The following is a 15,765-nucleotide window of genomic DNA, read 5'->3' on the forward strand; positions in this document are numbered from 1 at the left end:
TCGTTCTCCGCCACTTCCGTCACCATCCTGAAGAGATGGAGTGCTGCGCCTGCTCCCAGGAACTTTGCTTCATGTCAAAGAAGTGACAAAGAGTAAATCATTCCCTGAGGTGACCCTGCCATGTCATGGTTCTCATGACCAAAACAGAGGTCTGAGCAGTCAAAAACCAATGTCTACAAAAGAGACTGGGGCGCAAAGGACAGGGAGGAGAGACCCCGCAGAACGGCTAGGAACAGCACTCAAGGGAAATCTCACGGCTGGCGGCTTGGATCAGAGGCGCCACGTGAACAAAAAGAAAGGGAAGAACAAGGATAGATTCCAGAGAGAACTGACAGGATCAGACATGGACCTGAGTGTAAGATACAGGAGAGGCCCAATTTGCAGTAAGGCTTGTTAAGGAAGGGAATGGCTCAGTTGCCTTTAGCCTCCTGGCTATGGGTGGGATAGGTGTAGCTTGATTTTTTCGCCTTGCCCACAGTCAGGACAAATCTTTGTCACCCGCCAGTCCCACAGCCGCTCAGACCCAACCAAATAAACACAGACACTTATATTGCTTGCAAACTGTATGGCCGTGGCAGGCTTCCTGCTAACTGTCCTTATCTTGCTAACTGTGCTTTTATCTTAAATTGATCCATTTCCATACATCTATACCTTGCCATGTGGCTGGTGGCTTACTGGCCTGGTCATTGCGGCGGCTGCAGCCTCTCTGGTCATTGCGGCGGCTGCAGCGTCTCCTTCTGCCTTTCTGTCCTTTTATCCTGCCTAGCCACGGCCGATCAGGTTTTATTTATTAACCAATCAGAGCATACAGACCATCCCCCAGCACAGCCAAGTGCAGACCATCTCAAACACCTGCACTCAGGCCCATGGTCCTAATCATCCTCTATACGGACCTGCTGGGTAACGCCACAAAGAACCTGAGAATGGGCTCCCACAGGACATACAGAACATCCCACAGCAGATAGGACCTCTGTTGGTCTTTTCTGTGTCGAACACACAGATTGCAAGCCCAGTGCCACTTTGAGATCTTTGGTAGCAGTTAACTCTGCAGCTCACACAGATTGAGCCTGTATGATAATGAGTATTCAGAGATGGGTAATTCATGGGGGGGGGGGCGCTCACCAACCTAAGACAGAGCACCTGTGTGGCCTGGGCAGGCATCTCCATGATGGGTAAGGTGACCTGCTGATGTCCCATGCAACCTAAGTCAGAAGCTCATTTTTTTAGTAAAAGGGGGACCTGTAGGGTCCTGGCCCCCGTTTTGGGTAACTGTTGCCTTGCTTGCTGACCTTGACCTTGATATCCTCCCTATGCTAATTCCCTGCCGGGTTCCACCCTCCTGAATGCTCAAGAAGTTCCTTGTCTGTGTATCCTGCATAATGGGCGTTAACAGCTTAGATGCAAGATTGTAAAACATCAGTAGCTAATTTCTGCCCTCCTGGGTTCTCCCATTGAGCTGTAAGCCTGTATTTAAGACCTCTTCCCTCCTTCAATAAATGGCATTTGGCATTTAAAACAAAAAAGATATCAGGGGAAAAAAAGATACAGGAGAGGGGGCTGGAGAGATGGCGTAGAGGTTAAGAGCACTGGCTGCTCTTCCAGAGGTCCTGAGTTCAATTCCCAGCACCCACACGGTGGCTCACAACCATCTGTAATGGGATCTGGTGCCATTATGATGCAGGCATACACGCAGGCAGACAGAACACTGTGTACATAATAAATAAATCTTAAAAAAAAAAAAGATACAGGAGAGGACAGAACTGAAAATACCCACAAGGGTAGCTTTATACTGAGGTTACAATACATTGCTGGTCTAATTTACTGAAAGAACAGTAAAAGGAAAAGAAAAACAGAATCTTTTCTATATATGGTTAGTTTGTGATGTATCGGGAATGGGCAGGCGTGTGGATCAGGTAGGAATGAGGTATATTAATTAGTTTGGAGATCAAATAAGCAATACTAGATGGGAGTATAAATGCAGATGACATTAGCATAATCAGAGAGACTCTGAAACTGCCTAAGGAGAGAATATAAAGGGATAAAGAAGGAGACCAAGCAAAATAATCAATTAACTTCTAGGACAGACCTTCTAAATACTAAAATAGCTACTTCAGACAATTTCCTGGAGAACTGGTCCTTTGGTCAATTGCTGAATCACAGACATGAGGCTAGTTCCTCTGATTCATTCAATCATCTGGGTGTGTGTAGACACAAAACAAAATCCCTCCCTTAGGGAGACTTCAGGGACCAGGCGCAGGGGACTTACCAAAGGGGCAGTATCAGTACGGTGCTCAAAAAGAAGCATCAACACACACAGATTCAGGTTTTAAAAAGATAAGGTGTGAAAGCCAGAACTGTACTACCCACATTCAAAATCCCAGCTCTGCTGCAACTCACAGTGTACACAGTTAGTTTTGTCAACTGGACACAGTGTAGAAGGGAAGAGATAATTTAGACAGTTCTCTGGGGAATTGTCTTATGTTAATTGGGAGGGAAGACCTGCCCACTGTGGGTGCACCATTCCCTAAGCAAGGGATCCTGAACTACGTGAGTGGGGAACTCCAGCTGAACACATTCAGTCATTCATTCATTCTTCAGTCATTCACTCCTCTGCTCTTGACTGTAGATGTAATGTAACCAGTTCGCTCAAGCTGCTGGGACTTCCCTGCTATCATGACTATAACCTAGAATTGTTAGCTAAAATAAGCCCTTTTGCTCCCTTCAGTGCTTTTGTTAAGGTATTTCTTATCACAGCCACAGTAAATGCAACTAAGACATTTAGGAAAACTGCTGAACCATTTTGTGTCTCAATTTCCCCACAATAAAAATTGGTACTTTGCCAACACAGTGCCTACCTAGCACATCCTAAATACTCAGTGTAGAATAACTACTTCTATGATCACCCGAGGATGGCATTAATTCTGAGAGAGGGCGAAACAAGGATCTGGCAGTTCCTCGAAAGGTTCAAACCGGACAACAAAAACAAAAAAGTTGTGGATTACTTGTTTAGTTTTGAAGTAAGATATTCTACAAGTAGGTTTGAAGTACTCTTGTCCATCAGCATGAGCTTGAGGCCAGCTGTGGTGGAGAACATGGCAATCCCAGCACTCCTAGCACCTGGGAGCCTGAGGCGGGAGACATCTGGAGTTGAGGTCCATCCCTGACTACAAAGCACGTTGTTCAAGGCTAGCCTAACGTACATGAGACTGACTCAAAATAAACACTAGCTGGAAAACATGCGTTAGCAAAGGTGACGGTGCCACAACTATTCTGCTTGCTAGAGGACTAGGGGGGGTCGATGCGTGTGCTGTATGAAGAGGATCTACCTCTAGAGGAGTCATCAGGACACACGGTAAACAGGACCAAACCAGCAGCGTCTGTCCTGCCATACAATTTTATGAAACACCTCTACAGATTAAGATGTTTCTAAAACGCCATAGCTCAACCACGTGGGATTTTAAAGAAAGACTCGATTCTCCTGTTATCTTCTCTTGGAAGCTCATGTCTCTTTCCTTCACTGCATTCACTCTTTATTAGCAGTTTCTCTAGATACACACATACGAGCATGTGGGTGTATATAGCCCAATGCTACTATTTTCCCTTACTGCTTCATAAAGGCAAGGGTAATTAATGTCTGCTGAGCATTGTATCACTAGACCCCTAGTGTAGGGTTTCACCAAGCAGGTACTCAGAGGTCTGGATGAATGAGTGAATCAACATATCATATGAGAAAACACTTTTAAAAACACTTTTAGATATAAGAAGATATTCCATCTGGCTTCAAATGACTAAATGTTACCCTGAGAAGAAGAAAGAATAAAATTTGGAGAGGTTACAGAGGATTAAAGACCAAGGAGCAGAAATGATTCAATTCAACTCTAAGTGAAGGAAAACTCACTGGTTGAACCTGTATGGCAAACAGTGGTACAAGCTCTCCATCACCACACAAAGGCATTTGGCCGCCCCACGTGGAGGATTTTACACGGGATGGCCCTTAACTGTCTTCCAACCATAGGACACTATGCTTGTGTGTCCTGGGGGTTCTCGCATGTCTGTCTTTCCCCCTGCATTTCTGCCCACTCAGCCGGTACCAGTCCTCTAAGAGTTCATGCACCGTGTCTTCAGAGGACGCGAGGGAAAAAGCTGGACACTTAGCACTCACTGTTGACTACAGGGGCCTGTGGGGAGGGGGGACAAGGGGGCCAGCCTAGAGGGGAAGGCCACTTCCAAGCTGAATGGAGCTTTCAAGGCTTGGCTGAAATGGACGCGGTAAGGCGACTGACTGCACAATTGTGGTCGAGTTTCTTTTCTTGATCAAGGGGGACCCAGAAAGTGTTGAGTCCGACCATTTAAATAACATGTAAGATGGTAACACTGAAACCCACACTGCTGCACACAAAGGAACAGCGTACTATGAGATGCTCATCTATAAGCATTTTACAGAGAAATGTGAAGCCCCTCCCCTTTGTTATTTATTTTTTTAATTAATTAATTTATTAATTTATTAATTTATTGATTGATTGATTGATTGGTTTTTCAAGGCAGGGTTTCTCTGTGTAGCTTTGCACCTTTCCTGGGACTCACTTGGTAGACCAGGCTGGCCTCGAACTCACAGAGATCCGCCTGCCTCTGCCTCCCGAGTGCTGGGATTAAAGGCATGCACCACCACTGCCCAGCAATTTTTTTATTTTTTAAAATTTTATAATTAATTTAATTTTACCTATCAGCCATGGGAATCCCTTCTCCCCTCTCCCCAGCACCCCCACCCCCCCTATTCCCATCTCCTCCAGGGCAAGGACTCCCCTGGGGATTCAGCTCAGCCTGGTAGATTCAGTCCAGGCAGGTCCAGTCCCCTCCTCCCTTTACCCGGGCTGAGCAAAGTGTCCCAGCATAGGCCCCATGCTCCAAAAATCCAGCTCATGCACTAAGGACAGGTCCTGGTCAAAGAAACCAGAGTAAAATCATTTCCTCATTCAGGGCCAGGTATCAGTGACATGAGCTCAAGGAAAGAAGCACAGCCTGCCCTTAGACCTCGGACAACATCTACACAATCTCAAATCTTCAGGCATCAAGACTCTAAAATGAAACCAAGCATTGCTGGTTCCTTCCCTCGCTTGCTAGCAGAGGCAAGGGATGGCTGTAACTGCCACAAACCAGAATAAACTAGCATCTCGTTGGGAAGGGTCAACTCCCTAAGTCCACACAGCCAAGGAAAGGCAAAGTCCAGGATGAGGCCAAAGAAGGCACCAGTAAGAACTAGAATCCAGTGCTGGGGCTACACTGGCCGGCACCCCGATGGGGCCCTGTCCCCTCATATCAGAGATGTGCTGCCCACAGAACACCAACTGTGGGTAACCAGCTCCTTCCTGCACAGCAGCTGCGGCCATCGGCCTCCAGAGACGGAAAGGTCAGTTCCTTCGGTGGTGGCCTCACCTGTTTTTCCTGCTCCGCTTTCTCCAGTAATGAGTATGCACTGGTCTTTATCTTGATCACGGAGGGATCTATACGCTTCATCTGACAGAGCAAAGCTGCAAGAAAAAAAAATGTGGGGGAAAAGCCTTAGAATTCAGCCAGGTAGTACGTGCTTATCAGGTAACTCTGGGTTCTTCCAAGGCCTCTGTGATTTGCTTCAGAGAATGGGTAGTAAGCCATTATCAACTTACGGGAGCCTCAATATAATGATGAAGAAGAAGAAGGAAGAAGGAGGAGAGGGAGGAGAAGGAAGAAGAGGAAGAGGAGGAGGAAGAGGAAGAGGAAGAAGAGGAGGAGGAGGAAGAGGAAGAGGAGGAGGAGGAAGAGGAAGAGGAAGGGGAGGAGGAGGAGGAGGAAGGAGGAGGAAGAAGAAGAAGAAAAAGAAGAAGAAGAAGAAGAAGAAGAAGAAGAAGAAGAAGAAGAAGAAGAAGAAGAAGAAGAAGAAGAAGAAGAAGAAGACGACTTTTCCAAAGATTAGAAAAACACTACCAAATAGCACAGTTGTTACTACTACAAAGCTAAATATAGACCAGCGGCCTTCACAACGCAGGATGGAACTTAAGGCCCAGGGGTACCATGGAGTCTGCTAAGGCTCTTGTCCACTGTCTGGTGCCCAGCTCCTCACCCTACTGTACGACGACGACAGAACTTCCCTATCCAGACAGCCAGGCTAGTCTTCCCGTTGATGTGCCTCTTCTTGGGTTGTATTAATAAGGTAAATCACCCCCCCGCCCCGCGCCCCCTTTTTTTAATCACTGAAAAATATGAAAAAATTCTGGGCAATATGGTAAAATTTTTTTGCCAAGTTCCTACTTCCCGTTTGTTAACCCGTCACTGACTGAAAGTTGAGCGCGTGTCAAGAACACGCTGGGGATGTAAAATAATATTCAGCCTCTTTTGTGAGTTCTCAGTCGAAGGGAGAGAAGAGGCAACAGGTATAGCTCAAGCCCAGTGATAATGGGGAAAGCTTGCAGAGCAAGACAGGGACCCCAAGAGGGAAGGCATTGGAGTCCGAGAAATTTCAAGACTGGAAAGGTAGTTCCAAAGAACGAATTTGCAAGGCAAAGAGCTTCTGGGCATAAACAACAGCCAGACTACCACAGAAGCAGGCAGACACAGAGTTTATGAGCTGTTCCACACTGCTGGAAGGCATAAGGAAGGGACCTGGGAGAAGTCTACATAAGGTCAAAATTAAGAACAAAAGACATGGTAGGAATCATGCGGGACTATCCATGAGAGTGGAAAAGTCGGTACTGAGAGCTAGGAACGGCTCCATTTACTAGAATTTTCCACAATCTATTTATGCTTACTCATTTTAAATCTCACAAGACTGGCACAAGCAAGGATGTACCTTCCTACTGCCAGCATGGAATGATGGGGCCAGAACAGGTCCTGCTCTGGCTTACGGTGCCTCTGAGCTTGGCCAGAACTGGTCCTGCTCTGGCTTACAGTGCGTCTGCATTCGGCTGGGTCACAGTGTGACAAGGAGGCATGGAAGAAGCAAGCTGGCGGCAGGCAGAGTAGGAGACGGGGGAGCTCAGACACAGTCCAGGTTCACTCTCTTATCCCCGGGCTAGACTGTTGCAGGGTCACAGCCAGCCGCCCAATTCTCACTCTGTAACCCTCACGGGCACGTATCTGTGATAGTAAGGACATGTAGGAAGTAAACTAAACGCACCACTGAGTAAATCTATGAGTAAAGGAAAGAGAGGCAGAGGAACAGGAGTGTAGGAAGGCCCTGGCACAGGAGTCTCAGCTGCACAGGGCTGCACCAGGTGATTCAGACTTAGTTTACGGGTATGGGTGTCTTCCTTGCAGGTATGTGCACCACATGCACGCTTGGTGCCTGCAGAGGTCAGAGGGGACATCAGATCCTCTGGAAGTGGATTTACGGATGAGCTACCATGTGGGTTCTGGGAACTGAACCTGGATCTCGTCCAAGGGCAGCAAGCGCCCTAACCACCGAGCCATCTTCCCGGCAGCCTCTGCTCCAGATGGCGAGTTTGAGGAGTGGACACCTCCCTCTCTCTGCCCATCAAGGCCCGTCTCACTGGCTCATAATCCAAGCCTTGTTCTCGGTCTACAGCAGTTCAGCAGTCTCTACTTCTTTCTCCAGCATTCTGACTCCTTGGGCAGGAGCCGATAACATTCCTCTTCACCGCTACACCAGCGAAATGGAGCAAGAAGGATGTCAGAGGCAGAGCGCACGCCAGATGGGACTCCTGGGTCACAATCTGCCTCCATCTACTCCACCTCCAACGGTCACGTGCACTGGCCAGAATGTCCATGCACAAATGGACAATGTGGCCAATCATTTTATTTTAGAGGATTAACGTATGTAAAGGTGTTTTAGCAGTATTGGACCCTGGATAGAAGCCAGGACAGTTTCCTGTGTCATAGTTGGCCGCACCCACAAGTTGTGACTCTCCCCCGCCCCCAGTATAAGTAAGCTCCTGCATGGTAGAGGCCTTCTAGCCAATTAATCTTTGTGTCATGCACACAACTTTAAATCTAAAATGTAACACAACCAGAGAATGAAGGAAAGCATGGATGCATGCATTTTCTCCAAACAAGGGCCATGTCAGTCCTGGAGTGAGCGAGCTCCATAAAGAACAATTAATACCTAGAAATCCATTCTCCCCATGACCCTCATGCAGGGACAGAAAGCATCCCTTAGACTTTCTTATCAGCCTGCCTCTCCTTGCTGTGGGATAATGCTTTTGTACACTGGTTTAATAAAATGCTGATTGGCCAGTGGCCAGGCAGGAAGTACAGGTGGGATAAGAGGACAAGGAGAATTCTGGGAAGAGGAAGTCTGAGTCAGGAGACGCCAGCCCACCATCCAGGGAGCATCATGTAATGGCACACAGGTAAAGCCACGGAACACGTGGCGACATAAAGATGAACAGAAATGGGCTGAGTTAAGTGTAAGAGCTAGTCAGTGGTAGGCCTGAGCTGATGGTGGAGCCGTTTTAATTAAGATAAGCCTGTGTGTGTTTACTTGGGTCTGAGCGACTGCAGACGGGGCGGGACACAGGAGAAAGCCAGCCACATCTCCTCCTATGCCTCCACCTTCCAGACAACGGCTCAGAGATGTCACCTTCCTTATCATCTCTGGCAAGCACCCAGGAAAGCACGTGACGGTGACTACGAAGGAAGTTTTCCAACCACGCAGATCTACTCAACTCCTCATGGACTGTGGAATCCAGGCCTCTGTTGGTGGTTCCCGGACTGGATCTAGCTTTAGTTCTCTATGATTACTGGATCCTCAAATAATGGAAAATTACTTCAAAACCTGCATTTGGCCCATAGATGCACATACATAAAAGGCTGGGAAAGGTGACCAGATCACTCTGCCAGGGTTACCGCAGGGCCAGACGCCTAAGCTGAGCACGTACTTTTTTTTTCTGAATACCCATGTAGATATATAATTATCCCTCGGTATCTGTGAAGACTTTCTTCTTCCAACATGCCCCGCCATTCCTCTCCCTGACTCTCCCTGACCACCCAAATGGTGGACGTTCAAGCCCCTTATATAAAATGATGCAGTGTTCCCAAACAACCCCTGCACATCTCCCAGAACACCGGAAACCACCTCTAGGTGACTGTAGTGTTTCCCACAATGCTAGTGCTACAAACAGCCGTAAAATACACATTCTGTGCGGGATAATGATGAGGGTGAAGTCTGCACACGCTCAGTGCACATGTAACGTGCTTGCCTGGGGTGTCTGATCCAAGGCTGCTCGAATCCATGGATACAGAAAACCAACCGTACTTAACTGCTTAAGGATCTGATTCATCTAATGAAAGGTGTAATTTTAGCATACAATTTAAAAAAAAAAACCTAAAAGGGATGTTTCTTCTTTTAAGGCTCTAGACATCGACATGAAACTTTACCAAAATACTTGAGCATTAAGAAAGCTGGCTTGTTCTGTGACATACCCACCTCAAGTCACAATAATGCTAACTCTCACTTAACTCTTACACAGAGCTCTGCCTTCCCCTCCCCCCATGACTCCCTCCCCCAAAAGCCCCAGGGAACACAATCCCTTTTCTGGATACACCCCTCTTCCTCCGTGGCAACTCTAGACATATTCATCCCCAAGGCCACCGTTTATAACTATGAACTGAAGCCATGTGTTCCAGGCCTCCAAAACCTCTCTATAATTAAGGAACCTAAATAAATCTCTAGAGAAGTTTTAGCTAAAAGCAGTCATGATCCACATGCTTCTCATTATTCTGTGACATGTCAGCATTATTTACCACACACAGGGATGAACCGTTGCGATTTAAGGACAATGGCATGGGGGAGGAGCGTGATTTCTGCCCTACCCCATGAATAGCACAGATTCTCCACCTCTTCTGTTCTTGAGTTGAACCCTAAGAGCAGGGGTGTGACTCGGTGTTCCCAAGACTTTCAGATCAGCCACACAGCTGCTTCCTGAACACCAGACTTTGCCCAACAAGCACCAAGACACATCCACTGTGCATTTTCAAACAGCTCTATCTATTACCATGTTTCTTTCCAAAGTTCGGTTCGGGGCTCATCTGTCATTTTCTGGGAGGGAGAATGGCGGGTTGCATGTTCCAAAGAGCCCAGCTGGTATTTATGTTCCTCTTCTACCTTATTTCTACTCAAGAGTGTTAATCACGGCGGTTCCGCCTGCGTGGTCACCGGGGCAAAGGCAGGGTCTCTGCTCTCCACCCTGTCGTTCCCTCGCTCAGTTCGTTTCACCTCACGTGCAAAACAGAAAAGAAGCCCGAGCGACTCCAAAACACCAGACCTACTACCTAAGCACACAGGCTCAACGGCATCCCGGGTTTCAGCCCCAGGCTCTGCCCTAATGGGTGGCTTGGAAACGCGCCCAGTCAGTTCTGAGTACTCTCGGGTGGACCTCTCTATTAACTAGTGTTTAAGAGAACACAGTCTCTCAGAAAACTCTCCTAAACTCAGATAACTGATTGTGGCCTCCTGTTTCAAACGCTTTTCTTCAAAGGCTCTCAAAACGGCATTCCCTCCCGCGTGATTCTGAATCCCAGAGTTGCTCAACCACACCAGGGAATTTCCCTGCTCAACTGAGACCTCTTCAAATAGCTCAGTCTCAACATTCCCTTCCACAATGTTCCTTTCTAACTCTGCTTCAGCCCTGACATCTAAGTGGTTCTAAACTAAGTTACCCTCCCCCACCAAAAATGTGCTTAGAAATGCCTAAGCTCCGTCTGCCAAATCTAACTTCATTTTGAGCCTGATCAGGAGACAAGACAGCCCACAAGAAGCACAAAGGAGGAGAGAGGGAGAAATTTAGGGGGGTCCTTTTATGAGGGGAGTCCCCAGGTTGACCTTCCTTGTAAAATACTTTGTAAATGCCTTATATACTTAACTGCCTTGTACCGATAATTCAGAAATGTTTGCCCGCTTGGAAAACATCACCTTGTTATACGTCAGTGTTACGACCGTCCACCAGAGAGTCTCTCTATCACATCGTAAAGGACAGCTTCATCCTTGCAGCTAGTTACTGGTCCTTTTGCCTTGGACAGTTTTACTGCACTCTGGCCCATGCCAGCACAAGCATGCTGAATTAAATTATTTGCACAATACCATTATCTCCTCCTAGCTACGCTGGTTAGCGTCCTAACAATCTAAGCTTCAGGGCAACAGAAGATAAGGAACAAAAGTAAACCTTGTCAAAAGAAATGAGAAGAGCAAAACGTATACAATGAAGTGAAAGGGAAGGGAATAAGGGGAGGCCTGGGGTAGGCGGGTGGCGTATGGGCCTCAACACGGCACTCGCACACGGCGCTACAACATGAGTCTGTGCGGATGTCTCACAAGGATGGATATAGCAAATCCCCAAACCACTAAAACAACATATAGTATTATTACAACCAGGATTTTTTTTTAATTTTTTTTTTTTTTTAAAAAACTGGGTAGGAAAGAATTTAAAAAAAAAAAAAAAAAAAAAAAAAAAAACACCCAGACCAAACAGAAAATCAATAAATGTGAGGCAGAGGCGTGGCTCAGCTGGAGTGTTTGCCCAACAAGAACGCAGCACTTCGGAAACCAGGTGTGGTGGCACACGCCGGTAATCCTGGCACTCAGGCTAAGGCAGCAGGATCCATTCAGGGTCATCCTCCTGTGCCTGGAATGTTCAAGGACGGCCTGCAGCAACGTAAGATCCTATCTCAAACACAAATGGTAAACTAAGCCAATCGTATGGCATGTAAGAATAGACACAAAAGCATGCGTCAAGATACAATGCCTACAGGGATTATACATAAACAATTGGTTGTTTGTTTTTAAGGAACCATACTTTCTCTTTCTACATCTAAACTCACACTGCCACCCCAACTTCAGAGAAAACTCACACTGCCATCCCAATACAGAAAAGTACTGTGCCACAGTAAACAAAACACAGTACCAAGATGTACTTTTTTAATGATTTATAATTTTGTAAAAATATTTTAGCACATTTAATTTCTACATTCATATATACTCACAGCATAAACAGAAGTGGCCATTATTCTTTGGGCTGCATTAACGGGAAAAACCCTGTCTCTACTGGCCACCAAACAGACAAAATATTACTGTGATGAATCATTAAGAGGACATCTCTTCTGTACTGACAAGAGCAGACCATGAAATAACAGCTCCAAAGTCAAGCTTGAGAGCAGGATATGACAAACAGGCTCTAGGTCTTCCTCTAAAACCATGCTGGTTCTCAGAAACACCCTCCCCATCACCCCCAAGACAGCTCGCCAACCTCAGTGTCCATCTGGGTTCTTGACAGCATGTCACTCAAAAACTAATGTTAATCTTTACAGCCAGGGATGACCACTAGGAGGGGAAAATCGCAACAGTTCATGTGTCATATTTCAAGGCACAATAAAAGTATCCGTATGACTTGACAACACACTCTAATTCAGCTTTAAATTTAATAACCAGTATTTTATACTTTAAAAGTTCACACGCTGGTTACAGAAAACAATCTAATCTGAACTGAGATTATTAACTCAGTGGTAGAGAGCTTCCCTAGCACTCACGAGGCCCTGGGTTCAAGTGCTACCACTAAAGTGAATGAATGAATGAATAATGAGTAGCAGTCTTTGAGACTTTAGAAACTTTATTTACAATGCTCTTAATCAAAAAATGCTTAGGATCATATCCAAATTCTAATGGAGACCCTACAGTTTTCTGAGTCACAACAGACTGACCTGGGACTCACCCACCAGAATGAACACTGTCCTTCTACCAGACAGATGGAAGAGGGGCTGGACCCACGTGGGTGGCTCTTTTCATAGGTGTCTGCAAAAGCCAGGGCCTGGAGACAGGCACTGGGAAGCAGATAAGAGGCTGTGGAGAATAAACCATCCCAGGAAAAGGACTGAATTCGGCTCTGAAAGCCTTGTCGGGGAAACATCTGCCTTTGTGGCTGGAAGGCTCCTTGGAATTTAATAAGTCTGATGTGCGGCTCAGGGCTTCCTTCAGAAAACTTGATCTGTTTTGAAAGAAAACAGTACCCAGAAATGTCTGGGGCACCCACAAGACACCACAGGGCGAGAGTCCCTCATCCCCTGCACCATCAGCACCCTTCCTGGACTTGGCAAGAGGCCCAAAGGAGACCAACCCCAGGCCTGCTTCTTCACCAGTCTCTGCCAGTGTAGAGGGGGCTGTCTCACGCCTTAGTCACTGACATGCAGGAGTACACAGAGGCGGGGGATGACACCACGAGGTCATCCACAAGGGCAGTGTCCCCAGGGACTCTGAGCAAGGTGGCCATGAGCCTCTGTCCTCTGGGGGGGGGGGCCTGAAAAACAGGAAAGACCCTCAAAGCCCCACAAAAGGGGCAGGAAACGGTAACAAACACGACAATGCCCCTCCAAAGACAGCCAGAAAACAAAGAGGGGGAAACAGTGGCTTTGGCTGCTAAGCATGGAATGCTGCAGGATCTGAACCCAAGCCACAGCAAGGGGCAGAGGCCGGGAGGAAGCAGAGCGCTGGGAGGAAATGATGCTCTTTCCCCTCTCAAAAAACAAAAAACAAAAAAAAAAAAACAAGCAAAGCACACAGAACCTGGAGGAAAGAACAAACACCACCACCACCACCACCACCACCACCACCACCACCACCACCACCACCACCACCACCACCACCACCGGGGCTCTTAATTCAAACCCAATTAGCCCACGGGTATTTTTAGTCTCTCTTTCAACAAGAAATTCAACAGTCACCTTTTATTTTCCAATTCTCATTTTTAAAAAATCATATCTACAGGATTAGCCTTTCCAACTCAAGGTAAACACAGTTTAAATGAATTTCTGGGGCAAATGTGCCAGCACTTTAAATATATTCCTTATTCAATATTCACTTCAAGACGGCTCATGCACCGTCAACTTCTGTGACTACTGCAGGCACCTGAGTCCGGGAAACTCATCCAGAAGCCGCCTTTGGATGGCCTCTCCTAATCAAACTTTGCTTTTTTTAACTAGAGAACACATTATGACCACAGACCCACAGCCCAGATGTGTAGGTTCTCAGTAAAGAGAGCCTCCATGTTTCCGCATTCCATTGTAAACTGCGCCGCTCTGAGGACCCCCTGTCGCAGCTGCGTCCAGAGGGGCGAAGGCTCAGACACAGCTTCACACTCGCCAGGCAGGCCACAGGAAGGCCATTGGGGGCAGACGGCACTGAGCCGGGCGACCCCCATACTGAACAGGCACAGCGAGATCTGACCACGGTTATCACAGAGACACTAGGTGGAGATGGCATCTGAACTGGATGCCCAAGCACACTCCATTTTTGGTTTTTAAAAAGCGCTGAGCAGAAAAGAAGTACAGTTGTGAAAGCAAATGTTAGCTTCCAGGCTCGGCTCGCTCGTGAAGTGTCAGGGAGCTGTGTTCACAGCGCATCCCGGACAGTGTCTGAAATGTAGCAGGTGCTCAGTGAAGGGCAGGAAGGCAGGAAGGCCAACGGGAGCTAACTGTGTCTGGGTTTGTGTCGTAAACTCCAGACACAGGTGCATTTGAAAGAAGAGGTCAGTAGTCACTTCACAAGGCTCCATTAGTCCTGTCCCCCAAACCATGGTTCAGAGGATTTCTACAAAAATGTGTGTTCTGCTCTGTCACCAAAAGTAGCATCAGCAGCACACCTGAGGATTTCCCAGGTGGCCCACACTGGGTTGAAGAGAAGGTGGACAGCCAGTCCAAGAGGCTCTCCCTCCCACACATAAGGTTTTACAGCCGTCCATTCAACTTAGGGTGCAGATCTGAGACAGATCTTTCAGGCGTCTACACAGGAAATAAGTTCCCTATGACACAGCCAAATCCATGTCTGAATTTTAAGATGACAATAGATGGGGTAAGAGGCAGGGTCAGGGGACTGTGACTCCAGCTTGGAGGAAGAAGACCCCGCCACCAAATGATGAGGCTCCAGACTCAGGCGGCTTCTCCTTGTGGCCCTGTCTTCTGGGGACTATCACTCTGGCCTCCTCCATGGGAACAGGGCTTCAACTACAAATAGACGCAAGTTGAAGATTCCAGGTCTGTTCTGCCCATTATTGGACTGCTGTTTGGTGGTGGTTTATTTTTTTTTTCCTAAAGTGCTAAAATGTCTGCATATCAAAATGTCCAGTATATACGAACGAGGAGACCCAAACGCACAGGACCACTCTGCTTCTTCTCCATAGTCTTCACCCTCCAAGCAGGAACGATTCCAAAAGAACAGGGCACGCCCCACTGGAGACTCTCAGCCTCCCTCCTCTCCACAACCTGGATGGGGACTTCGGGATGATGAGGACAGCCACGCTTAAGTCCTAGGACAGGTACTGACGATTCAGCACTGACACATGGAAAGCACCCTCACACAGACCGCTTGGAACAACTCTTGTACGGTTCCACACACAGCACGCAGCTCCAACGTGAACCGAGATACAAAGCTTCGGTTACAGCACTTATGTGTAAGCACCATAAGAAAACAACCAGCAGTCAGTCATACTGACCATCCCAGGCCTGCAGCAGGAAACAGCATCTGGAAAGAGATTGGGCCTTAAAGACCGGCAACCTGGGAGAAACCCACACTAAAATTTCAGAATGAAGAAAAGCCCTGAAAGCAATCCCAGAAACGGGGACCGTGCGATGGGGGCGGAAGGCCCGGGACAAGAGCAGACGTAGAGCCCCAAGGCACTCCAGAGATGCGGACAGTACAAGCTGGACACGGTACCTGTGAGTGTCTGTTACAGAACAAAAGCTCGAAGCAAGCTCACGCCGCCAGAACACAGGCTCCCAGTGGGTGACCCA

The 15,765-nt window shown here is 47.3% G+C and overlaps 1 protein-coding gene across 10 annotated transcripts in view; it reads right to left on the reverse strand.

Annotated features, from left to right (window-relative positions):
• Nucleotides 1–15,765, reverse strand: part of Myo1b (myosin IB) — a 179,955-nt gene that overhangs the window by 87,022 nt on the left and 77,168 nt on the right. For all 10 annotated transcript variants that reach the window (XM_076550420.1, XM_076550422.1, XM_076550418.1 and 7 more), the window contains exon 4: nucleotides 5,434–5,528. In XM_076550420.1, coding sequence (XP_076406535.1) covers nucleotides 5,434–5,528 — 95 coding nt within the window. The remainder of the gene's footprint in view (nucleotides 1–5,433; nucleotides 5,529–15,765) is intronic.

This window comes from Peromyscus maniculatus, chromosome 13 (assembly GCF_049852395.1).
Source record: "Peromyscus maniculatus bairdii isolate BWxNUB_F1_BW_parent chromosome 13, HU_Pman_BW_mat_3.1, whole genome shotgun sequence".
Lineage (NCBI taxonomy): Eukaryota > Metazoa > Chordata > Mammalia > Rodentia > Cricetidae > Peromyscus > Peromyscus maniculatus.